We start from the raw sequence: 26,302 nt of genomic DNA on the forward strand, positions 1-26,302 counted from the left end.
TCCGAGTCCCGAAGTGATGAAGAAAGTTTCTACTCCTCTCTCTGACCTCCACGACGCCGACACTCCGTGTGTTTGAATCCGTGGCAAGCGCGCTAAACCTCCCGCGTCCTGCTCCTTGAATGGGAGAAGATCAGCTCACCACGTGATCCCATCCGGAAGCCGAGGGCGATGGAGACTTAAAGGGCCAATGCATCTTGGTTGTCCCGGTGGAAGGCTGGAAATAGATAAGGGACAAGGCAACAAGTAAGGGGGCAATTGGTCAGTCAATGCACAGGAGGAGGAGGAGTCCGCAGGCAGCTCCTCATCACAGGTTTACTCTTTCACTTTCAATAAGTAGTTTAATTACTTTTCTCTATAAGTTAGAATTATAGGCATTTGACTATGTCCCTTCACATCTTCTTAGCTTCACTTTTTCCTTTTACTATTTATTACTACCTATGTTATTATTATATATTAGATAACATCTATGTTTATAACTACATTTTGTTCTTAAATGTTACCTATTTAATGATATACATATCTATTTATGCATGTATTGTTACTTATCAATTAATGGTTGCACATTTTATGCCTTTACTTATACATCCATGGATTACTGCATCTTTTTATATACTTCTACATTCATGGATTAATACATATTTTTTAAATATATATATATTTGCATTGTATTAGTTCTTCCTCAATCTTTTCTATATTAAATTATAGATATTCCACTTTTATAATATCTATACTTCTATTCATATACAAGTTTATAATACTGATTTTTTCTATTATGATACGTCTTTTTATATATATATTTATATCTGTTTTACTTTACTCTATTTCATAAGCGCATATTTATTCTTTAATAAATATTACTTACAGTTATTAATAATCAATAGCTTATTCTGTATTTTGGTTTGTATTTAGGCGATATTGTTTATATATCTTTCTGTACTCTATCAATCTATGTCTCTTCCCTTTCAGCGCTCATTCTTCTATATACTTGACTCTATCCCTCTTCTTTACACACACTTGGCTGCTCAGATTCTTTTGTTTCTCTTACATAGTCCTCGCCATGTTTCAACTCTCCTGGCGGGGGCCATACCAGTGGCGGTGCTCTAGTGAACCCAGACCCGCGGCTAACGTTCTTTTCCTTCCTTTTTGTTTTTGTTTTTCATACTTTTATCTTTTACATTATTTTTTCTTCTTTTTTCTGACATCTTGTTTCTTTAGATTCCTTTCTCCTACTAGATTTCCTTATACTACACGGTATCCTATTAATACTCTCTCTCTTTCCCTTTTCCTTCCTTCCCTCCCTCCCTTTTTTCTTTTACACTACTCCTTGGATTACTCACTTAATAAATCTTGTGCTTGCTCTCTACTTAATTTCTACCTTTATCTTAGTTCGTTACTTTCTTAACTTTTTCAAGCGTTCTGTTTTCTACTTGAAGTATGACTACTACTCATTCTCTGCTAAACCATTTCCTGGCCCCAATGGAAACAGGCGGGTATTTCTACTCTAGATCAACTTATACATACTGGTGAGCTTAAACCCTTTACCCAGTTAGCTGAAGAATTTGGTCTTCCGTCGCATCAATTCATAAATTATACTCAACTTCATCTCTGTCTTATCAAAGCCTTGGGGGCATGCCCATAGTCTCTCCAAGCTTCACCAATCCTATCCTATCTATATACTTGGGGGACTCATAAAGGGGTCATTTCTGGTTTATATAAAATATTCACATCTCATTTATTCTCCCAACCCTTATCATGTGCTCTTCGTCTCAAATGGCAAACACACCTTTCACTTACATATAATGATGAAGACTGGCTTACTCTTTTGGAAACTTTAACCAGAGGAGTCATAGCAGCATGTCAGAAATTTTGCTCATTCAAGATTTTACATGAATGGCATTGGTCCCCCTCAAAACTGCATAAAGCTGGACTTCTTCCTCATACTAATTGTTGGAGATGTGCTATTTCTGGTTGTGACATAGTCCACATCCTCTGTTCTTGTGCTATCATCCAATCCTATTGGTCCTACATCGGTCAGGTTTTACAACACACTCTGCCTTTGGATTTACCATTAATACCAGCCATCATTCTTCTGCATGATTTACGAACTTTACCACACCTTTCCAAACCACAATGCCGTCTTTTATATATCGCCCTAACCACAGCCAAAATATACATACTACGGCAATGGAAATCTTCGACTCCACCCTCTTCAGTATCTTGGCTGGTGGCTATGGTTCAAACTGCCTCTTATGAAAGAGTTATCCACAATTTGCAAGATCAGACACAATCATTTAATCAAATTTGGGCCCCCTTTCTACAATTGAAAAATCCTTCTGTGATATACTATTCCGGTCGCTCTATAGTGGATTCCACTGTATCATAACTTGTTCTCTCCTTCTATTTTACTCTTGCTTCTAATTTTCTTCTTTTCTCACCTTTACTGTCATGCATTTACATATCAACACTGAAAACCTGTTCTAAATCCGCTCTCAGCTTATTTCCGCCAATTTCTTCCTTTTTATCTTTGGTTAATTTCCCTATATAATTTTCTATACTGTACGTTCTATTCTTTTATATTTTACTGAATTTATACCTCTCCTTGATTATTCTTCACTTTCTTTCTACCAACATTTCCTGTCTTTCTCTCACTTATTCGTTTGTAATTTTATGCTTCACCTTACATCAAGTTCTTGATCCTTTTTTGCTTTAAAATTACTTTTTATGTCACCGTAAGTCATTAGAGTTTTTCAATCAAATAGCTTATTGTTTTATTCACAACTGAATTCTTTTATCCTCCTTTCATCTTATTATTGTATTACTTGTATTTAAATAAGATGCAGTCTTCATCCTTATGAATTCATATATATTTAACTTTATGCATTACTTCCAATGTAATTTATGTTCTCATATGGCACATTTCTGTGTTGTATTGCTTTTATTGTTTTATATTTAATAAATGCTAATAAAACAATTTCAACACAAAAAAAAGGAACATACCCTTGTATGTATAGCGCTTCTGGGCCATTACAAAAGACCACAGATCCCACCCATGCAAATCACTCTTAACACTCTCCCAGGAGGGCAGGTCAGCCCTAACTGCCAGGCCACGCCCACTCTGTGTGGGAAAACAAACAGTCCCTGATGTATCACAGCCTTATTGGGCCTCATCAGTGATCTTCAGCTTGATTTGGCCTTTCGCTCATAGGTGCATATTGACTTTTTGGGCACAGGGAACAGGGAGCCTACACTTCGATCGTCCACAGCGCCATGACAAGAAGGATTCCTGAACTAATTTGAGTCAGGAATTCATCCCTTAAAATATAGAACTTTTTTCCTAGCCTCTTTCTTAACCTTAAAACCCTCTGCCTGAATCCACCAGTGCCAAGGGGCAATCGTTGGGGGTGAGAGAGAGAATAACGATATTTAAAAACATGTACATTGTTGTTTGTGTGTGTGTTGGTCTGGTAAAGAGAAGACAAGCACAGGTATTACATTGAATTGTACCATTTGTGGCAATAAGTAGCATCCCAATCTCTGTTGTCGCTTTTTGTGGAGACATAAACATCGAGGGGGGCGTGATAATAGAGAGGCAGGGCATCGGATGGACGTGCCCGCGGGGCCATCTAACTCCAAAAGGGGTGCATTTTGCCATCCGCCGCGATCCGTCTACTACTCCCTCCGATCCTTGTCTTTCTGGGGGAGGGAGCGAGAGCAGCGTGGGAGGGGAGTGAGGGAGAGGGCGACGGGAAGCTGACGGAGCCTGGGAAAACACAGGGTAGTTAAGGCCGTCGCGCGGCGGCAGAAAGGTCGTTTCTCTCTGCTCCGGTCCAGGGCAGTCCCATCTCCCCAGGGCTCGGTTCCTGCCCTCGGCTGCCCGACCAACATCCGGCCCCCACCTTACCCCTCCCCCCTGCTGTCCCCCCACCTATCTCCAGCTCATCCCCCGGCTCTCGCAGGGCCATGCTGATGATGATGATGGGCTGGTGGTGGATGCGCTGCTGCCTGGGAGGATGCTGCTGCTGGGGAGCCTGGTGGCTGCTGCTGCTGGCCGGGGCCAGCCCCGCGGACGAGAGCCGCCGGGAAGGGGGGCGGGATTCAGGCCTCGACGACCTGCACCAAGACTCATACGGCACCTTCGCATCCGAATTCTACGACCTGCGATACCTCTCGGAAGAAGGTGAGGAGAGCACGCGGTCCCCCATCACTCAAGCAGTGCTCGGGGTGACAGGGGTCTGTCTGTCAAGGGACATTGACATGCATGCCCCTTTCCCAGTCTACCCTCCCCCCTGCCTTATCAATGTCGCTGTTTACAAATGTGATACAATGGCGTTCGAGCAAGTGTCCTCAGTGTTACGGGAGCCTTCAGTGTGCACATCTCGGGCTGGGAGAGGGGTAGGCGGCTTAAATGCGCTATTTTTTCACAACCATGTTGGCGATGCAAGCGGGGGCCTCCCAGCGCGTGCTGTGCATCGAGTCTTATGAGCACGCCAAACTGCAGATTCGCTTTATGACTATTTCTTCTGTGTCCTAATAAGTGATGCAATGATAGTGTTGCTGTGGAAAGAGCGTGGATGTTTAAAAGGGGAGGGCAAGGGAGTGAGTGGGTAAGGAATCAAATAGCGGGAGCTGTCTCTGGAAATGCCCATATGGACGCACGTACAGATGCTCTTCACTTCAGCACAAAGGCCAGCAACTTCCGGTGCAGCAGGCAGCATCTCTTGATTTAGCGAGAACACTTTCCCGAATGGATTCGTTTTATGCATCGCGTCACACACATAGTGCCCACGTTTAAAGAGCCACGTGACAAACCAAAACAGAGTACGTTGATGTTATTCTGCGTAAGTGGTGACAGACCGAATAAAGAGGTGTCACAGAAGCATGTGGAGTTTGTATGCCTTAGTGCAATCATTGTTGAACCATTGTTGAACCATGAGTGTGCTGGGCGGGCTCCCCATGGGTTATCAACTAAAAGCAAACCAAAAATAGGAGTACAAACCTTCCTGAAATTATCCCGGACCACCTCAGGGTCTATGTTTTTCACTAGGCTGGACATGATCTCGTCGTGGCTAATCGAGATCAATTCCAGATTGTGAATTGCCAGAAACTGGGAAAGCCATTGCTGAAATCCAGGGGGGTTGGGGTCCCGCCAGGCTGATGCTATACACAGTCGCAAAATTGCAATATAAATAAACACTAGATCTTGCCCGGCATCACCCAGCTCCTCTTCCGCCACCCCTAACACAATCAAGCTTCAAGAGAGGGAACATTCTACTCCTAAAGCTTCCTTAAAAAATTTGGTGATATCTTGTTTTAACCTCATGAGCATATTACAGGAAGCAAAAATACGAACCAGATCTGCATGGTGTAATGCACAACGAGGACAATATGTCCCTGTGCCCCTCCCCCATTTAGCAATCTTATGTGGGATGTAATAGGGAGAAAAACAGGTCTTGCAATATTGCGCTTGTAGCCGAGCAGCAATTAGAATATTCTGTGCCATTTTAAATGATTGCTGGAATATATCCTCCAAAATACCAATTGTCTCTTACCATTTCAACAACCAATGCTCCAAATCATCTCCCATCAATGAGTTAAATAGAATATAGGTGCCCCTATTGCCAGATCCCTATTCTCTACCAATTTGTCTAATATAACATTTCTGGAGAATCCTATTGGTCCGCCTCCTTTCTTAAATAAAGAGTCCCGTATTTAAAGATATTTGAAGAAATCCCTCTGATCTAGCTCAAACTTTTCTTTAAGATCCTCAAAGGATACAAAACCCTCCAGAGAAAAGAAGGACCCTAGTTTAGTCAAACCAGCCTCCTGTCATCTTTTAGTCATTTGGTCCTTACACATTCCTAGTAGATTTAGGTTATTTGTTAGTGGTGTTAAAAATTTGAGCCTGCCAACACCAATTAATCTTTCGACTGTTTTCCACACTTTAAAAAACCCCAGTAATGTCTTAAAATGAACTTTTTAATAATGGTTATCGTTTAAATATCGCCACAGCCATCCCCAGGCCTCTTCCCCCATTATACGTTTAAGGGGGTTCGGAACCTCTTCAATGTTCCTTTCAATCGGTTTCTCTTGCAACAGGACCAGGCTATGCAATAGTGCGGTGGCCCAATAGTAAAGTCTGAGATTAGGTAAAGCCCATCTCTCTCTTTCCCTGGGCAATGTAAGAAATATAAAAGCCCTTCTTGTTTGGCATATGCTCATACAAATCGAAAGAATAAATCTTCTAATTTCTTCAGCCATTGAGTTGAAAACTGTAATGTAATTGCACGGAAAAGATGTAAAATCTTGGGAAAGAATAGCATTTTGACTATATTACATCTCCCCACAATAGACAGATGGAGATTGTTTAATCTGAACAAATCCTGTTTAGTTTTGGCTAATAGGGGTTACCTTTACCATGTCATCAATGTTTGCAGAACTATTGATCCCTAGATAGGTTGCGTTCTTTACCACTCTGACATTATTTACCGTTATATTACCATTGACCACCACTTGTGTTTTATAGCGATTAAGAGCATAACCGGAGAGTCTCCCAAACGTCTCTGCTTCCTCTTCCTGAAGAGCGGTTGTAGGGTCAGGGTTCACAAGGGTAATGTTGTCAGCATAAGTCAGCGCATGGAGAAACTGCTAAGTCATGCAATATTTAAGTTGCGGTGAGAATAAAAAAAATGTTTTAGCAGGTATGCTGTCCATGCCTGTAGCTTTTCCATTAGGAAGGCTATTAATGCATATTAGAACATTGGAATGTTGGGAGCTCCATTGAAGACAATGGAGTGCTCCCTGCTTCTACGGGCCGGTAAAGGCCCGCAGAGCAATATTCCAATGTTTTACAAAGGCCTCTCGGAGCTCGAGAGGCCTTTGTTTTATTTATTAGAATATTATGACCTCTAGTAGCAGAATGTTCTATTAGTATCAGGGCTATACCGGCTATTAAAGTCCTGCTACCTTGTTAAAGTCCCTCGCCTTCGGCTCAGGCCTTTAACGTGGAAGCGGGCCTTTAAAAGCCGGTATAGCCCGCTAGCACGGGCTAGAAGACTATAGTAATATTTCTATACATTGTGGGAGATCATCTAGCTGTTGTTATTCTTCTGAGGAAAATTGCTCTCCTGGGGTTAAGTCCAGATATTCCTTGATCTCTCTAGGGTTCCCCTTTAAATCATCCTAATATAGGTTTTGATAGTACTGATGAAATGTGTGTCGAACACTAGACCCCTATTTGGATCCCGAATCTCCCGTATTAGGTTTTACATCTTTTTTTGCCTAGCTCTCATTGCCAGGTGGTGCCATATAGTCTCACTTATTTGAACACAGCTCAGCAACACATGCCTACCCTCGGGTGCAATTTTGCTGTAGCAGTACTGAGCAGCTGTAAATCTGCAGCTTCTGCCTTAAACCAAAACCAGGAGAGTCTTATGCACTCCGACACCTGGACCACACAGATCGCTTTCTTTCATTCTTCTTCCTCTGGCAGACTCCACCAGCACCGGAGTCTCAACGCTTCTGGATGTTCCGGGACAGTCTCACATTATGCAGGTTTGACAGGCTCCTCCCCTTTCTCAGCAGGCAGGGTGACTTCTAGGCAGCTCAGGTCAGATAAACAGCTTCTTCCAGAAAAGGAAAACTTAAGTCAATGTCTCCTCATCAGGCAAACATGAGCCCTGGTTGAACATCAGTAGTGGCAATTTAAGGGGCTAACCCAATACCCTGAGAACCTGGGCACAATTGTACATAAAAGCAGTGTTTCCCATGGGAGCAAATAGTTCATTGTGATTTTAAAATATATTGAAGAAATGATAATTGATAATAAAGCAAAAAAAGGACAGAACTGCATAAACAAGAAATATATTCACAAAAAGTGCTGCAATTGTTCAAAGTGATGCAGCATAGTGCACAGGTGAGTAGAAAATATCATACAGTAAGGAGTACTTCAATTAAGCAATGACTGTCAGATGCAAATAATAGTGCATGAAATAATCCGCTAGAAACCTGCAATGGTCCTAATTAGTTTTAGAATCAAACAGTCCAAGGAGGTTACCCTCTATGTTTCAACCCCCATTAGTCATTTACAGAGTCATCATCAGGAAGGGGTCTTACACAATTGAAGTAAAAGTAGCAGCCTAAGCTGTGATGAAAAAGTATAACTCAGAGTGAGAAGAAAGGAAAACCTGGTGCACTCTTGCTGTGGGTGAGTTTTTGGCTTTATTGGTTAGAGATTAGGCCTCTCCTCAACTTGTTATGGAAGTGCCTGACTGCCATGTCAGTTTCAGCAGCTTGTGTCCATCCACATTATTGTTAGGTTTCTTTCCCCTGCAGTGGCGGCCAGCCGGGATCAGGGTGATGGGGCGGGCGTGTGGGCGGAGGGGTAGGGGGTGTTAAAAAATAAAGAAAATAAAAACACTTATCTTATCACTGCATCAGACTCGGACCGCAACAGGAGGCATCCAGGGTCCCCTAAGCCAAACACAACGCTGCAATGCAGCGTTGTGATTGGTCTGATTGCCACAGTTTGGCGCTCAGACAGGGAATGGGAGCCTGGGCATGTTCTCCACCCAGGGTGTAATGCAGCCTGGGTGGAAAACATGCAAAGTGCACATGACTGTTTGGCCGGCACGAGACGGCCGGCCAAACAGTCATATGTACTTAGTGTGCCCACCAGTCCTCCTCCCCCAGCTCTGTGAGCAGAGCAGTCCCACCCCACCCCGCCCCACCCCGCAAAGCTGCAGCAGCAGGAGAAAATAAAATGACAATAACCTCAAGTTATTATAATTTTATTTTTCCTTTATTTCACTGCTGCAAAGCAGTGAGTGGGGCAACACTCCTCTGCCTTAGCTGAGGACCTGCCACTGTGCCCCTGGCCCTTTGTCCCCCTTCTTTAGAGGTAAGTAGGAGCAGACTTAACTCGCATAATTTGCTGTAGCCTATTTACACAAAATTACTGCAAAATCACACAATATTATACAGAATTACATGAGGAGCGTAACCAAGCAGTTAGCAACATTTACTTAGCGCAACACACACCTTTGCATCAAAAATGGACCAGAGGATGCATTTTGTGCTAAGAAAACAGCACTTAATCCAACAGAACACTAAATGCAGCAGCCATTCACACTCACTAAATTCATTGTTCCTGTGCACCAGCTGGAACATTTTGTTGTGCCAAGTTACTCATAATTAAGTGAACGGGTGCAATGGCATAGTTTTCACTGATTTCACATGAAAAGTGTAATGCAAAATTACAGAAATTACTCCTGTAAGCTTTGTTTGCATCCTGGACCCTTCAGTACTTATTGGCTGTTACTTGCCTCTCAGTCTAAGTTATTCTTTCTTTCCTTACAGCTCAGGTTTCTGTTTTTTCTTTTGCATGGAAGTTTCATTATATTGTTGTGTGACTGGCTGTATTGAGTCATCATTATGTAATCTTATATAATGAATTTATAATTTCCAAACCCTTAAACTTTTGAATATCATCTTCTATAATTGACATTGATTCTCAGGTTAATTGTTGGCATATATTGTGCAAAATGTCCATATTAAAGGCAGAGTAGAAGCTTAATGTACAGTCTGAGTCCATCTTAGCTTCTACAATAAATATATGAAAGTACCCATGATAACTGCTGTAGGCCAATTATACCAGAAAGTAGCCCTTGCAAGGCAGTGGAACAGGAGCTATACACGTTGATTTGCATGGTCTGAAACGGGTCTTGCAGGTTACAAGTGGTAAGAAAAACTAACAACCTTTTTTTAGAATTTGGCAAACAGTGTACTCTGCCAAAAACTTGGTGCAGTACCCTGTCCTCCAAACTCATGGTTCCCCCACTCTATTTAGAGTCAGAGCAATCACAATGATCCCAGCGGCGAAGCCTGCATTGGTTCCGTCGGAGGAAACCTTTCACCAAAGACCCGACTGACATTTGGCCAATAGTCAAAGTGCCCTAGACTATTGGCCCTATTTAGGGCGATTACTCTTGGAAGGCCACTGAACACCGATTATTGCTATATTTTACTACTAAACAAGCAGACAAGTGCATTTATCTTGCAGGCGCAAGGGTTATGATTTGAATAGTGCAGTAGGTGCAGTGGCACAGGGGCCACAAGTTCTAGGAAACCCACTGAACACTGATTCTTGCTATAGGTTTCTATTATAAATTTAGTCACAAGTTCAGTTACCTTGCAGGCACTAGGGTCTTGATTTGAATGGTGCAGCAGGTGCAGCGGCACAGCTGCCAAAAGCTTTAGGAAACCCACTGAACACCGATTCTTGCTATATTTTACTACTAAACAGACAGTCACAAGTGCAGTTACCTTGCAGGCACTAGGGTCATGATTTGGATCAAGCAGCTGGTTCAGTGGTACAAGGGTCAAATACTCTAGGAAACCCACTAAACACAGCTAATTTATATATTTTACTATTAAACAAACAGTCACAAGTGTTGTTACATTGCAGGCACCAGAGTCATGATTTGAATGGTGCAGCAGCACATGCCCCAAAATTTCGGGGAAAAACACTGAACAATGATTATTGCCATATTTTAAACTAAAAAGTAGTCACAAGTGCCATTAGCTTGCTGGCGCTAGAGTTATGATTTGAATGGTGCTGCAGATGAAGTGGCACAGCGGCCAAAAGGTCTAGGAAACCTACTGAATGCCGATGATTGCAATATTTTACTGCTAAAGAAGCGGTCACCTGTGCAAAAACATTGCAGGCGCTAGTGTCATGATTTCAATGGTGCAGCCGGTGCAGTGGCATGGGGCCAAAAGGTCTAGGAAACCCACTGAAGGCCTATTATTGCTATATTTTAATGCTACCCCCAACTCGGAACCAGCTCTGACCTCTATGGTTCCACTCCTTAGCGACTGTCTGTCATACCAATACTCCCGATGGTGGCAGGCCTTCCTGGTCCTTCCTCTATTATCTCACAGGCTCCATCCCTTACAGGCTTCCTCTTCTCCTCACCTAGGCCACTGGCGCACCTTCAGAGTACAGATCACCTTTGTTCATAGTACAGCCAGCTTTTATAAAAAGCACTTAAACCTTCTATAACGTATTTCTGCGCTTTATAACATTACCAGTTATATTGCTCAAATACACTTTTTTATGGCTCTGCGGAGATTCCATTATTTGGCATGGATCACAGGATGTTGAGCTGATGCAGAGACTCGAATCCGATTCCCCAAGTCTGTACCTCTCTCTGTTATTTCACATCTTTATTATAGTTATCTGCCACAGCTCCAAAAAACATTGACAAAGACTATAGATTTTGCATAGGCGAACCCTATTGGCTTTGGCAGTTCTTGCTCTTTATTATTACATATCATACAATCATTAAAAACATACCTTCAGGATGTGCGCTGTGCGAAAATGTCTCCAATATTTGATTTTAATAAGTGTTGTCCATGTAGAATAGCAACCCAGGCCATCCAAAGGGTGCACATAACTGACTTGCCTCTAAGTTCATTATTGGCATTGTCAGAGTGGGAGGAAGCATGAACGTTTCAAAATTCATGTTTGAAAACTATTCCTTAAAAATGATTACTTGCACTGATTTAGTATAATGGTCTACTACTACTAAAATGAAACAGTGCTGTATGTGAATAAAATACATTTTTGGAATTTTTAAAGAGACTTATTAATATTTTACATGTTTGTTGCAGAATGTTAACTGTGCAGGACACCCTAGTTACTTGCTTTCTTTCACATCGATTAACTTGTAAATAAATGCTTGCCTGTTTTGGATTGGGGGCAGCATGCACTTACGGCCCCCAGACTATAGATTCTAAAGGGACGTAATAGTAAAGATTCTACAGTAGCGCTGGCTTCAGTGCAGCATAGCTGCAAGTAAAAAAAAAAAGCCTATAGTGCAGTCAGTGCTGGCTATGTCATAAATCTTTTATTCTTTACTTTTAGCCATTTGCATCATTGCTAAAAAAAATTGGCTATGCCAATAGATCTCGCATAGGCAAAAGCTATTGGTTTTGCGAGTGCTTGTTCCATTATTGATTTTATATTCCTTTCAGCTTCTCTTTCGAGTATCATTGTTAACATAAGGATTGTTTCCAATGGGCAGAGTTGTCATAACCCTGTTTGTCTTTCTTTAATTTTGGTTCTTTCGCCAGTTAGGCTTCCTCTAAGGACCATTGGGTCTGGACTTAAGTTGTTCCATCAGGGTACGAGGTTGAGGTGATCTAGGGTTCTCCCAGCAGATTTTGAAGTTGAGTTGTTTAGCAGTTGTGCTAGTGATTTTATTCCTTGTTTTTTGACGAAGCCCTAGCCAATGATATTTTAGGTGCGGTCGATTAGGTTGGTAATTTTTTTTTATATCAGTTGATCATTCGAATTTTGCCAACTCTACCACTTATAAATAGGTTGTTCGACTCTAATTGTTATAAACCACACAGAGAACTAAAGAGGGCCATTAGTTCATGCCCTAGAGATAAAGTGCTAATAGTCTCAGGTAGGCTGGCTTACAAAATGCAGTTGAAAAGGCAGCAGATATTTCTCAATGATGAGGCTTGGGATGATTTGTGGCAAGCGAGTTGTCTTGCAAAAAGTGCCCCATTTTGGAAAATTATCAACCCTCCGATTTTCTCTGGCTCTGATACTGCAATAGTTTGTTCTCATATTGCCCCTGATCGCTGGGTGAGACACTTAGAGAGATTTACAATGCCCCACTTGATGACTGGGATAATGTATCTTTGCCTCAGTATGAAGATTTTTCTAAGCTGTTTTTTTTCCTTCGAGGGAGATAAAGTTGCTATTTTGTGATTATCAAAAGATAAAGCCCCTGATCAGTTGGGATTCCAGCTGATCTTTACATTAGCAACCCAGATTTGTTGGACCCTCTACTTATCCAGACTCTTAATGGTGCTGTTAGGGAGGTTCCGTTACCTTCTTGGTCTACCTCTGTTATTGTTCCGGTGTCTAAAAAGCGTGGCAAAAACACCCTTCAATGCTATAGGCCCATATCGGTGATCGACTCTGTTGTGAAGGTTATGGGCAGGTTGCTTCTAATGAGGTTATCTTCTTGGATGGAGGACATTCAAATTCTTTTGATCCTACAACATGGCTTTAGATCAGATCTGAGTATCATTGATCAATGCATGAATTTGCACTGTATTATTAAAAAATATATAGTTGCCAGACATGGTTCTATTCATGGAGTCTTTGTAGACCTCACATCAACATTTGACGGGGCCAATCAGGTACGGTGTAGGTCTCGATGTGGTTTATTTTATGAATGACTGCACATGAATATGTCTGCATTGTTCTCCTATAACTCTGATGGCTCTTGTTCAGATTCTTTTAAATTCAGAAGAGGAGTTCATCAAGGCTGTATCTTAGCCCCATTTCTGTTTCTGGTGTATATAAACCAACTAGAAATGTTTTAGTTGACTTGATTGATTGATTTTTATGATTTAGAGCTTCAAGGAGTTTTACATAAAATGTACACATAGTGCTAAAACACCAATTCTTACATTTATTATACAACAAGATCAAATACATTCTAGAAGCTAACAGTTTAAAGATCTCACAATTGATTATATATAGTGTATAGTCCGTAGCAGCAAAAAATAGGAAAAAACACACTCCATGTATAATAAAAGTCCTTAACGCATAAAGTGCATGTGTGCCAATGTGTTTAGAAAAGATACAAAACCTGGCCAACATATGACATACATTGGGGACAAGTGTGCAGTTCTATTATGGTATCTCAATACAATTCAATACAAACACCTTTAGGCAATATAAATACTCTAACAATTTCAACAGTACATTTCCTAATACCCTATGATTCTACTTGTAATGTACAAATCTTGTTACCCCACAGGGCCATATTTACCATGTCCAAAGCAGAGAACAATATCATGATCCTTTCTAAAAAATGTTTGAAAATTGTTTAAACAAGATAACATTTTTGAAGCATACTGATTCAGAGGGTGGGGGCAAAAGACAATTCCGGGCCTCCACTGCAGAGGTAGTAATATACTTTCGGAACACTGGTCTTAATAATCGACGTCGTACTGGCTGAAGTAGGGGACAGACAAATAGCACATGGTTTAAATCTTGCATCCAATTTCCATACAGGCGGCAGAGTCTATCCTCACTAGCTAATCCCTCGCATGCTCCTGTTATGATTAATAATGGGAGCAAGTTCAGCCTTAGTAACAGAATGGTTCTACGCACTCCATGGAGAAGATTCCATAAGACATATGGTTTAGTTTTTTTGCACATGCTACTCCCCACTATAATGACATTCCTAATGTGCCATGAACACAGTACAGTATCTCTTTTGCAACTAACTTAATAGATTATTTTTTTATTTAAAGTTTTCAAAACCTGCTTTGGAAGAGGGCTTGCTTTACTTTGCCCCAATCTGAACATAACTGAAGCTTTCTCATAATTTCTAAAAACAACACTTTTTCCCTTCAGACAAGAGAAGACTTCATATTTTATCACAGCCCCTATAGAACTCACTTCACTATTCAATAAGTTATTATTACACCACCTTAGGTTTGCTGCCATAGCAAACACATTGGCCAAAGAAGCCCAAATTCAAGCCGAAGCGGTGCTGGAGCTGCTGCACAATTCAGCTTACATATTTGTGCTGAATGTACCCTTCTACCTTCTCAAAAAAGTCCCAGTGCTGCTCATCCACCGATTTGCAAGCGTAACTCAGTGAGGGCGGGATTTTAATCTTATAAACTGCTAAAACGTGGGTAAAATGTCTTTGTCCGCAGCATTTATAAAGTCTGCCAATTGCAGAAGCCTGAGATGTTGCCTTACCACTGCACTGATGAGTGTGCTCAATGCTAGAGCAGTTGTTTGAAAAAAATTGTACCTAAATACGGGTACAATTTTATTGCTTCTAGCTTATCTTTCTCCAAAAACCAGTGCACATTTTTCCTAAACCCTGCATCTTCGGGACCAAAAAACATAATTTTGTCTTGGAAATGTTTATTTTTAAGCAATATTCATTGGCATAGTGTTCTAACTCATTGAGACGCCACTGTAAGCCAGGGTTAAATATAACAGGGTAGCGTCATCCGTGTAGAGTATACAGCCAAGTTTAATTGTTCCTAATTTCGGTGAGTCCCCCTTGCAGGGCCCCACCCTACCAGGCAAGTTATTGATATAAAGGGAAAAAAGGAGAGGTGCTAGTAAACACACTTGCTTCAACCGATTATGGGTTTCTACTTTATTTGACACACCCTGCCCCCTCCCATCAGGACATGAGACCAAGTGGAAGAGTGCCATGCAATAGTCAACCTAAGCAAGTACACGGAAATTCCCATTGTGACCAATTTCCTCCACAGCGTCCCTCGGTCGATCCTGTCGAACACTATGGAGAAATCTATAAAGGCAGTATACAAGGCGATTTACTCACTGGGTACTTTGCAATCAAGATTTCAGAACTGTGATGCGCCACTATGCTTACGGAAACCCGCCTGCTCCCCAGGAACAAAATAATTAGCAAATGCCAAGTCCTCAAGGTGAAGATGAATACTCTTAGCAAACAATTTTCCCATCGCATCTAGCAATGCGATCTGTCTAGAACTGGCAGAAGAAGTTTTAGGACCTACGCTTCCTTTCCAAGAGGATGGAATAGTCCCATGTACATAGCCATATTAAAGCACCGGATGGAGAAAAGGGGCCCATGCGGAGATATCTTGTTTAATAATGGCTATCGAGAGAACGTCCGGGCCCATCGCCCCAGAGTACCTTGCTCCTTTAATAAAACACTCTATCTCCTCACGAAAAAGAGGGCCATAAGCATTCACCTAATGGGGAATCACTGGTTGATTCCAAATAAAACCCGCCCCTAGAATTTAATGCATATAGTTGTGAGATGTATTGAACTTATTCAGCATCGGATATTAAAATGGCTTCAGCTTTAATTCTGCAGTCACAGTATTTGGCTATTAAAGCCCAATATTTGCGCAAGTCACCAGAAAGTTCAACCTCTCTCAGTTTAATCAATTTTTTATTCTCTGCTCCTCTACGTTTAGATGCCTTCAATCTCGTTCTTACCCGCTTTAATCGATTCATTTTCATTTGCCTCACCAATGATGGCTGCTTAAATTGTTCCTTACTAGGGAGTTCAGCTCCCGGTCTAACTTTTTACCTCCCAAGAGGGAGCCACTAAGTGGTTAGCACCATTAGCTCGCTTCTTGCTCCCACATGATCTAAATAACACCAAATGCTGGAGAGTTCTCTGGAAATCTCCCATTTAAACTAACAAGGTCAATGGTTCTCAGACAATCAAAAAACATAAACCTCACCTTTCTAATCTAATGTGACCGAGCAAATATGTCTCAGGGATGTCCCATACACCTCCCAATTCCTGATTACCAAAGGTCAAAGAGGGACAATTTGAGATTTTATCATTGAAATCTCCCACCATAATTATCAATGGGCATTCTTCTAAGATTTTAATATTACGCATGAAAGAAAACATGGATTTAACCAAAGAGTTAGACGGCTTCACAGGGGAAATAGAAACATTTACCAATAAAAAAGTTGAGTACTGTCCTATAACATTACCCAAAGCCAATGTTAAGCACAAGATAAAAATTTTACAGTTATGCAAAGATCACAGTATTCCAATTTATACTACCGCTAAGTAAAATAGCTAACCCTCTGCCTGCATGACTTTTTACTGAAGGTTTTGCTGTACAGCAGAAAACAAAATAGTTCTCATAATTAAAATCTGCACAACTCCATGTTTCCTGCAAACAAATGATCAATGGTTAAAATAACATTATTAAACTTTTACTTGAAGCTTGGGTGTCCTAAACCTGCCGTATTCCAGGACAAGATTTTGCCCAGGGGACTACCTCTGCAGCATGGGGAGTTTTATGTTTCCTTTAGAAGCATTAAGGGAAACGGCTACCCAACTCCAATGGGCCAACTCATCTCCCCCTCTGAATTCCCTGACCCTTTGGCCAGCATATCCCGCAATACTATTCACTCTTTTCCCTGTAATGCTGCAACCAAGGTTAAAATACCCTTTGGATTCACAACCCCCTGCCGTTAGATACGACTCTACCCTAACCCTAAATGTCATCCCTACAAGAGTCTATTTGATCGACCTCCAACTCCCCTAATGGGAACTCACCAATCCCCTTTCTGCTGAAATGATCAATATGAGCTGAAGGTTACTCTGGAATCCAGAAGTTTTCTCGAGGATCCTGAAATACCTGATCATTATCTCTACTTGCTACCATTCTCAGATCCCCGATATCAGATAATAACTGCAGTAGAAAACTTCTATTAAAAGGTCCCAGTTCCCTATCGAACAAGAAAATGAAAATGAGAGAAGTAGATACATGTCCTGACTCAGGTCCTATAACTGCCTTATTGCTGTGCCTCTTTTCAAGCCCCAGTTTAAAAATTTGTGCTGGTGGAGAAGTAGAAGCAGCCCCCCATTAAAACATTTCCTGTGATTAAGAACAATCCGTACAGGGAGAAAATCCATACAAGAAAGGGTTGAGGGAAATCTATCCGAGGTGTGTCCTGCCCCTTGCAGATCCCTATTTGCTTTTACTGTTATATTCTCAAAATCCACTGTCATGTAGTTCCTATAAATCTATATAGGATCTGCGTGTTTGGACAACATAAACTAAGGAATTTGTATCCAGATTGATTCCAGACACCCCCTAAGGATATGTTAGTCTGTAGATCAGCTAGCACACAGTGCCACAGTAAGCCCCACAACCTTACCAATAAGCAAATAGTTTCTGGCAACTGTCGAACAAGAAAACCCTGACCCCTCAGGGATCGTGAAAACAGTGCAGTACTTTTCGCTTAGTCACTCGTGATTCCTCTGTCTCTAAGAGATTTACTGAATAAACATTGGGGACTTTTTTTTAATACGCATTTATTGAACCAGTCTCATTCTATTATAAAAAACGTGTGCTGCAACAACCATTAGACACAAACAGATGTATATGATTACAAGCACCAAAAGAGTAAGTGAAATGGAAGAATTCTACCATGGTGCTAAAACTCTGAATATATGCAGGCATATAGAAACATGGCAGTAATCAAGTGCACTCCTATGATGCAACCCTAGCTAAGTGTACGTAGGTGTACCTAGCATGTATGTAGGTGTAAAGCCAAGAATCCCCCAAGGATAAAGTTAACCCCATTACCTTATGTGAGAGAACGAAGGACCCCGTCTTGGTCTCAAGATGGACACCCCGTGAGGGATGTCCGACCACTGCTTGTTGGAGTGTCTGTGTGCAGGGACTTCAGCGTCTCGTGTCAGCATGGGAAGCTTCTCTTCTGGTTTACCCAGCGAAGAGGTGATACTTACATACCCGAAAGGTACCCTCAGGGGTTCTACCTAGATGTGTCATTGTATGTCGGCCAAGGATGACGATACTGGTGACCCTTGTACAGTTATTATGCAGAAGATGGTAATTCTGCTTTGATACTAAGAATCCTCATGCATAATAAATGAGGCCAGTTTTCGGAGAAAACCACACAACATTTATTCAGCACCTAACTAGGTAAAAGGTCAGCACCAGAACCGTTATGTAGAGCAAAGTAGGACAAATGTAGGTAAAAGGTCATGCAACTACCTAGGCCTATATTTGGGGTACATTGGGGTTCATAACACCACCAAACCTATACCTGCTTCATCATTCTGTAATCCAGTGCCCAATCCTCCCCAATTATTATGATCTGATATCCCCATGTCCGTAAACCCTTTAATGCCCTTGTCAACCTAATACTGGTACATCTTTTATAACAGGAAAAGAGAGAATTTGCTACCAGGGACCCCGACTCCTGACCATCATGAGGCCCAACTATATTCAACTCATTTACTTCTTGAGGCTGAATAGTGAAGCCAGACTCTTCTGGGGCATTGGAAACCTCAATTTGTTGGCTTACATTTCATAATAAGCTGCATCCTTTTCTTCTTCTCCTTCTGTATTTTTAACCCATTGCAATTCGTGTGAGAGGCGCCCTTCCCAGTAGATCCTTCATCCAGTATGGCCCTTGACAGATTAGCAATAGGGGGGGTCATTTTGTGGGCCTATATCACGAGATGGAGGGATGACCCCTTTTTTAAAAATCGGGAAAATCTGTGGAGTATACTTGAGTGCAGATGCATATACATTTTCCCCTTGAGCAACGGGGCAATGGTCCCCAGGTACCTAAATTTGGGTGGAGGAACAAAGCATAATATCTGACTTGTTGATATCTTCAGAATATCCAATGGGGAAAGCCCTCGGGCTATCATTAGTAACCACTTAAACTCCCATTTTTAACATCCCATATGACGCCACTTTGTTAGTATGAGAAGCCTGAGATTTCAGCTCAATACTCATTTTCTCCTCCCTATACATAAATCGGCAGAAGTCAGGTGCTGCACACCATTAAAATGCGTCCAACACATGGTCAGAGTTAGCAATTGATTTGTCCAGCAAAGCCAAGATTGAAGAAAGGATCCTCTCTAAAGCATAAAGAATATCGGAATTAGCTGTCCCTCCACCATTCCCATTAGTTCACTCATTCGACAGTCGCGATGATGCTTGAGTCCCTCCACTTAAGGACTCCTCTATTTTTATCAGTCCCAATGAGCATAGAAAAGATACACTTGAGGAAGGTGTACTGCTGTACAGAGCTGGAAGAGGTGGACGACTGACAGGACAGTCCAATGGCAGGCTCAGAACAGTTTCTAGGGCAACTGACGATTTAAAATTAGCTTCCAAAACTAGATTTTATTCCATATATATTGCGATGTCCTGCAAAGAAAAGTCCTCCAATTCACCAGGATCAAGGCTGCGTACATCCCCACATTTCTCATTATGTGACACTCAGGGGACCTCTTTAGAATGAGACATTTGTGGTACTGACTCAACTTTTAAGGGAAAGGATAGAGCCGCAGGCCTCATAGGCTCAAACGTGAACATCGGCTCGGAGATCAACCTAATACCAACACCATTTGGTTTGAGACCAGCCATAGCGTCCTCTATATCCATATCAATTTCTTCTACTGCTTCCACTATTTGACATTGGTTGATGAGCTGAGTATGAGTGATAGGTTGCACTGGGTGTTGTGTGATGAGATTTAGCTGATGCAGGACTGTGTCCTGAGAGAGGACCGTGACGGTACCCAGCTTTTCTTCTATGGCTGCACCTGTAAGCGTCCACATTTCTTTATTTCTTACTACTCTGCCCCTGTGTCCCTTAGAACTTATGGACAATACGGTGGGATGGGACTTCAAGTAGAACAGATGGACTTGAGGCTTCTTCCGCCGGATAATTTTTAACAATTTTGGGGAGCTGGCGTAACTAGCTGCTGAACCAAATAAGTCTGAAGTAGCGATTAGATGACTGTAGCCCAGGCACCTTGATGGCATCTTTAACCACCTTAAGAGCCTAAGGAGATTAATCACAGATGTCCACTTTGCTACTTGACCACAGATGCCACAAACATCCTCTACCCTTCATTCTGAGACACTTTCACTGCAGATCCACAGTAAGCTCTACCTCTTCAGAGGGTAGAGCGAGTGTAAGGGCGAGGGCTCCCTAGGGACACAAAGGGGCGTAGAGCTTACGTAGAAGCACTAGGAATGCATACTGGGAGCAGCCCTCCATCATGGGGCACAAACTGAACCAACCTAATGCTGACTGCTTCCTCACCACCAGGGAGGGGCTGTGGCCTAGGCCTCCCCAACACACGATGACCAGCCTCCCTCACGATTGCTTGATGCTTACTTGCTGCTTTACTGTTTAAACTCCCTGTGCTGTTTGTATTTCTGTTGTTTATATAATATTGTGGGCTATTGCTCCTACTGCTTCTGCTGCACCTTCTATGGACCGATGATTCCTCTACCTTATGAGGTGATGAAATGTAGGGATCGCGCTAGAAAGGTGAGCTTGTACAGCTCCAGATTTATTGAACGCTGCCCCACTGCTACACGGCCCGTAGGCTAGAGCAAGGCATCCAAATCCAGTATTTGTAGAGCACAAACTACTCACCCTTAAGGGTCTCAAGGCGCTGGGGGCATCGGGGAGATTAAGTGTGCTATTGCCCAGAGTCACATGGTGCTGAGCTGCGGCCGGCACAGGGGATCGAATCGTGAGCCACACGCTCCGGAGTCAGCTGCCCTTTTCTGTTACCACACGTATTTCCCAACGCAGAATGACCTCTTATGCAAATTACTCAGTTCCTAGAGACCCTGAAACACCAATTACTAAATGCCTTTTAGAGCTAAAAATTGCCTGGTACAACACAATGGATTCAGGCGGGGTCCTGATTTTTGAAGCAAAAACTGCTTTATTTTCACAGCAAATTGCCTGTGCTTCGATACAAGTTAAAGGAGGTAAGAGAGACAGCTGATTACGTTTTTTAAATCTTCCGCCTTCCCTCTTCTAAAATGTTGTCAGTGAATCAAAGTGATTCCTACACTCACCTGACATTGTGTCCAGAAGTGTGGCGCCTTTGTACTGGGTGCCACGCAGCTGAGCTGCTTTGAGACATCAGGGCTGGCAGGACAGGAGTGTCCTTCTCTGTCCTATCCGAAGTCTTGTTTGAGCTGTCAGCTGACCTGAGCACCTGCGTCAGGCAGGCTGGGACAAGTACGTGTTGGTGCATGATGTCTGGCGGCTGGTGCAGCAGCATGTGGGCGCACAGAGAGTGGCAACATGTTTTAAGATGACTGCACCAGGCTAAGACCACCATGGATGCGTGCTGTACCACTTGTCAGGCCAAGAAAAAGTTTAATCCAGGCTGGAGCTGCCGCGTAGACCATTGACTGCAGAGTCCCCTTCATGCCTGGAAAAAAACAGAAGGCATTGGTGAGTGCACTTGCGCTGGGTCTGGCGTGCGCTTGCTGCTACTGTTTGTTACTGAGCAAATGCTGTATTCGTTTAGAAAGATTGGGTCCACATGTCCCAGAGACTGTAGCCAGTCCTGGCCACAGTAGGCTTGTTTTTTTCTCAGCCCTGCTCAGGCTTTGCGAAAACAATGTATAACAGGCACAGTTGATAACTCACTGTAGCTACGATTCCAATGAAAACGGCAGCTGTGAGTACAGAGCCGCAGAGCTAATTAAGTTGCCTGGGGGCAGGCAGCAGCAAAACAGCAAGTGCCGATGCTCTTTTGTTGTTATTATTATCAGCGCCTCATGGCACATTCAGTTCAAAGGAGCTATAAATGCGTGACTTAGGGCCAGATGTAGGTAAAACCGAAATACTGAGTTCTTAATGGCGAATTTTACCGATTCGTAATTAAGAACTCAGTATTTCAGATGTAGATAAAAAATCGGTAAAAATTACCGATTCGGTAAAAATCGGTAAAAAAATTACCGGATCCCCATTACCAAATAGGTATTACCGATTCCTTAATACCGATTCGGTAATTAGCAAATCCGGTATTTTGAATAATCCCAAATTGTTGAATCAGCCAATCCTGTGCTTCCTCATGACCTCACAATGCAGCTGCACTGATCCTGAAGCTGTTGGAGAGGCAGGGAGCACAGCAAACAACCCAGGAGCAACTTTTCCAAGTTTTTGCTGACATCCCAGTCCTGAAATGGACAACCAGGAGAAGGAAAAGAAGGCCGGAGAGCGCAGAAGGAAACACAAATTCAGTGACAGGGAGCTGGAGGTCCTGATTGAGGAGGTTACAAAGGACCATGATAAACTGTTTGGAAAAAATTCCCTGCATGTCCCTGAATCACAGAAGAGGCCGATATGTCTGGTTATCCAGGAAAGGATTAATGCCATTGGTGTAACCCAGTGCTCCATTGAAGAACTTAAAAAACGCTGGTATGACCTCAGGAAGCGTGCAAAGGAGAGGTTGGCAGAGAGAATGAGGCAAGCCAAGCAGACAGTTGGAGGGAGATCCACAGCACCTGCACCAACTGCCCTGAATCTCCTGGTGGAGTCCACCCTCCAGCCGGAGAGTGTGAGTGGGATTGGGGATGCAGACAGCTCAGCCAGAGCTGGCAACAGGCAAGGTAAGATGCATGCACAGCATGCTGTGCCCCCCACTCCCTAACCCCAATCCCCAATGAGGCAGTATGATTCCCACTCCAGTACATAATTTACTAAAAACCAGCAATGCATTATGGGAGCTGTAGTCAGAAGTAACACATATCATAACAGTCAGTCCACTAAACCCAAAGGCATGTGACACACATCAGCAATTAGCAAGCAGAGGACAGTCAGTTTGATTGGCAGTCATGAAATGTATTATTACGCAAATGCTGCCAGACAAGTGAGCAAATGTACATTCTGTCTCCACAGGCGAGCCATCGCGCAGGGCGGCAGAAGGGGACACAGGAAAGGCACCCATGAGAGGGAAAACACAGGAGGAGGAGGTCTTGTCGCCTGCAGAGCACACCACACCACCACCACCACCACCATCACCAGCATCACCACCACCACCACCACCATCACCAGCATCACCACCGCCACCAGCATCACCACCGCCACCACCACCGAGAGCCAGGAGGCATACAGTGGCTAGCCTCCAGCAGATGGTGGTGTCCGAGGAGGACAGCATGGGAGGCCAACATTCAGGCGTTCCTGACTGCGGCAGAGCTTTTTCCGAGTCTGATTGAAACCTAAAAATAAAAGGACACCACGAGTCAACTTGTGTTCACTTTCTATGTCTACAGTAAAAGGACACCAGAAGAAACGAGGATCTCTCATATATGAATCTCCATGTAGGAGTTACTTTATCAACAATTAGATTCATCTAATACGGTTTGGCAAAAGTATATAAAAACGAAGATTGAGCTGTTTGCTCGTCCCGAATTCACAAAGGGTTTTTTGTGCAATTATTAACTGTCCTGAAGATGGTCTGACGGACTTCTGCCACCAAGACCGAAACGTCGACACCGTCATCTAATTCCACATTATTTGATAATTACAGCTGATTTCTTTTCATTTATGAAATTAATCTCTGTTAAAACCACCTGGAAATAGATGTTTTCTGATGAAATGTGGATTTAAGTTAACCCATCTTTCATGTTATATTGCTTGAAATTTACTGTTCCTTTGTGTATCCCCCTTATCTTGATTTTGATTGATATATAAAAAGACTTGTGTTTTATTCACAATCATTCCCGTGTGTGTAATTTTTATCTTTGATAAGTTCTTGACAAACATTTATTGTATGTGTATAATTGATCTAAAATACACTTTCAATCTTAATTACAAAGAAATAGAACTAAGTAACCTCAAGTAAAATCCCTTGTTGGCAATCTCACTATATCAACATTCCACGCTGGCAGAGGGTGACAACAGTGCAGGCACATAGTTCCCCACCGAGCGCACCCACACAGGTGTCAGACGCCGCAGAGCAAGGGCAGCCAGTCCTGTTGCACAGGGCGAGGATCCAAGTGTATTCGCCGGTCTTGAGGGGAATATGCTCAAGGTGCAGCGCCTGCAAGGCAAAGCAATCAGATCAGTGCAACGGCAGATGGTCCACATGAATAGACAAATGCTGGAAATCAAGGAGGGCATTAACAGCATGAAGAATACTGTGGCTGAGGGCATGAGGGACATGTCAGAGGCAGTGAGGCTGCTGTGCAGCAAAATGGATGAGGATCGTTTGGTGAGGCGCAGGGACCAGTAGAAATTGGATAACTACACTAAGGCGGTTAACCGCCTCTCCACTGCCACCTCTGTGCTCTGCAGGTGCTCCGTGGCCATGCAGGAGGAAATGGCCCACTGCAGCCGTGACGTGGCAAGGGGGCTGGTCACAAATAGCCACTACAGGTGCAGGTGATGGGGGGGATAGTGAAGAGGCAACTAGCCGCAGTAGCATCACGCCCCCGACAACCGAGTCCAGGAGGCGCAGTGAAAGCACAGTGCTGCCACAGGACAGACCGCCAGTGAGGACAGTGTGCCCAGGGAACGCAGCAGTGCTGCACGTGGGCGCAGGAAATAATGCCAGCCAACACCTGTTGTTGTGAAATGGGTGATGTAACCCATTTCGCCTTTGGAATGTCCATTGCATATTGGTCTGGCATGTTGAGGCCTTCATGTTGTGGCGGTGTGCTATGCTATTGCCTGAGTTAAGGTTAATAAAATACCATCACTCAATGACAGTAACTGGCTGTGTCTCCTTAATTACTCAGAAATAGTTGCATGTGATCTTAGCCTGTCTGTGTCTCCCATCTGGTGCTGCTGCCACACCTGCTGCGCTGTGCTCTGGCTGTGGACAATCCTCACCCTTGTCCTCGGAGTCAGTTAGTTCCACTGCTGTTCCTTTCTTTGTGGCAAGGTTATGCAGCATGACACATGTTGCTATTATTTTACAGCAGATGATGGGGCGGTACTGATGTGCACCTCCACTTTTGTGGAGGCAGCGGAACCTGCTTTTTAATAGTCCAAATGTGCGCTGCCCAACATTGCGCGTAGATCTATGTGCCACATTGTAAATTCTCTCACTTGGGGTAGATGGGTTGAGATATGGAGTCAGGATAAATGCCTGCACGGCATATGCGCTATCACCTGAGTGAGAAAGGAAGTGCCATTAATAACAGTCACCAACACATTCATCCAAGGTATACATCAGCGTGTGTCACATTGATTTACCTAGCAGGTATCCTTCTCCAAATTTGCCCCCAGCCAGACGTGTGTAGATCCCACTGTTCCTGAATATGTAGGAGTCATGGGTACTCCCTGAAAATTGGCACCAATGTCAGTGATGATGTGGTCCGCATCGCATATTACCTGCACGTTGATAGAATGTATAGATTTGCGGTTCTAACATATGTACTCCGTAGATGCAGGTGGGCAGATTGGTATGTGTGTCCTATCAATGCACCCTATTACATGTGGGAACTGTGTCTTTTGATAAAAATCCATCTTGGTTTTCTGCAGTTCCGCCTGTGTGCTGGGGAAGCGTATGTAGTGATGCATTCTTTGCATCTTGGCATCCAGGAAAGTGTTTAAAAAAACGTGGCATCCAGGAAAGTGTTGAAAAAATGGGACAGGCAACTCTGTGACACACCACCTGCCACAGCTATCACCCCCTGGTAACTACCTGATGCAAGTAGGTGCAGGCTACAGAGCACCTGAACATGTGTTGGCATAGCGTGCGCCCTTGGTGCACGATGCTCCAGGAGTGGGTGCAGGTCCCGTATCAGGTCTAGGATGGTTTGGGGGTCTAGCCTGTACCTCTCATGGATTTCAGCCTCAGTCAGTTGGAACAGTGTACCGCGCAGTCTGTACACGCGTTCCTCCCGTCTCCAGATCCTCAGTCCTGCTGCTTGCATACGAAGCCGCCTTGCAATGACGTACCACCTGCTTTGA

General features: G+C 43.1%; 1 protein-coding gene across 1 annotated transcript in view; it reads left to right on the plus strand.

Annotated features, from left to right (window-relative positions):
- The first annotated feature begins 3,692 nt into the window (after window positions 1-3,692).
- FRRS1L (ferric chelate reductase 1 like) overlaps window positions 3,693-26,302 on the plus strand; it is a 107,783-nt gene continuing 85,173 nt past the window's right edge. Inside the window, exon 1 of the mRNA XM_085606844.1 lies at window positions 3,693-4,177. Coding sequence (XP_085462970.1) covers window positions 3,961-4,177 — 217 coding nt within the window. The 5' untranslated portion in view covers window positions 3,693-3,960. The remainder of the gene's footprint in view (window positions 4,178-26,302) is intronic.

The sequence above is a fragment of the Triturus cristatus genome, chromosome 5_2, assembly GCF_964204655.1.
Source record: "Triturus cristatus chromosome 5_2, aTriCri1.1, whole genome shotgun sequence".
NCBI lineage: Eukaryota > Metazoa > Chordata > Amphibia > Caudata > Salamandridae > Triturus > Triturus cristatus.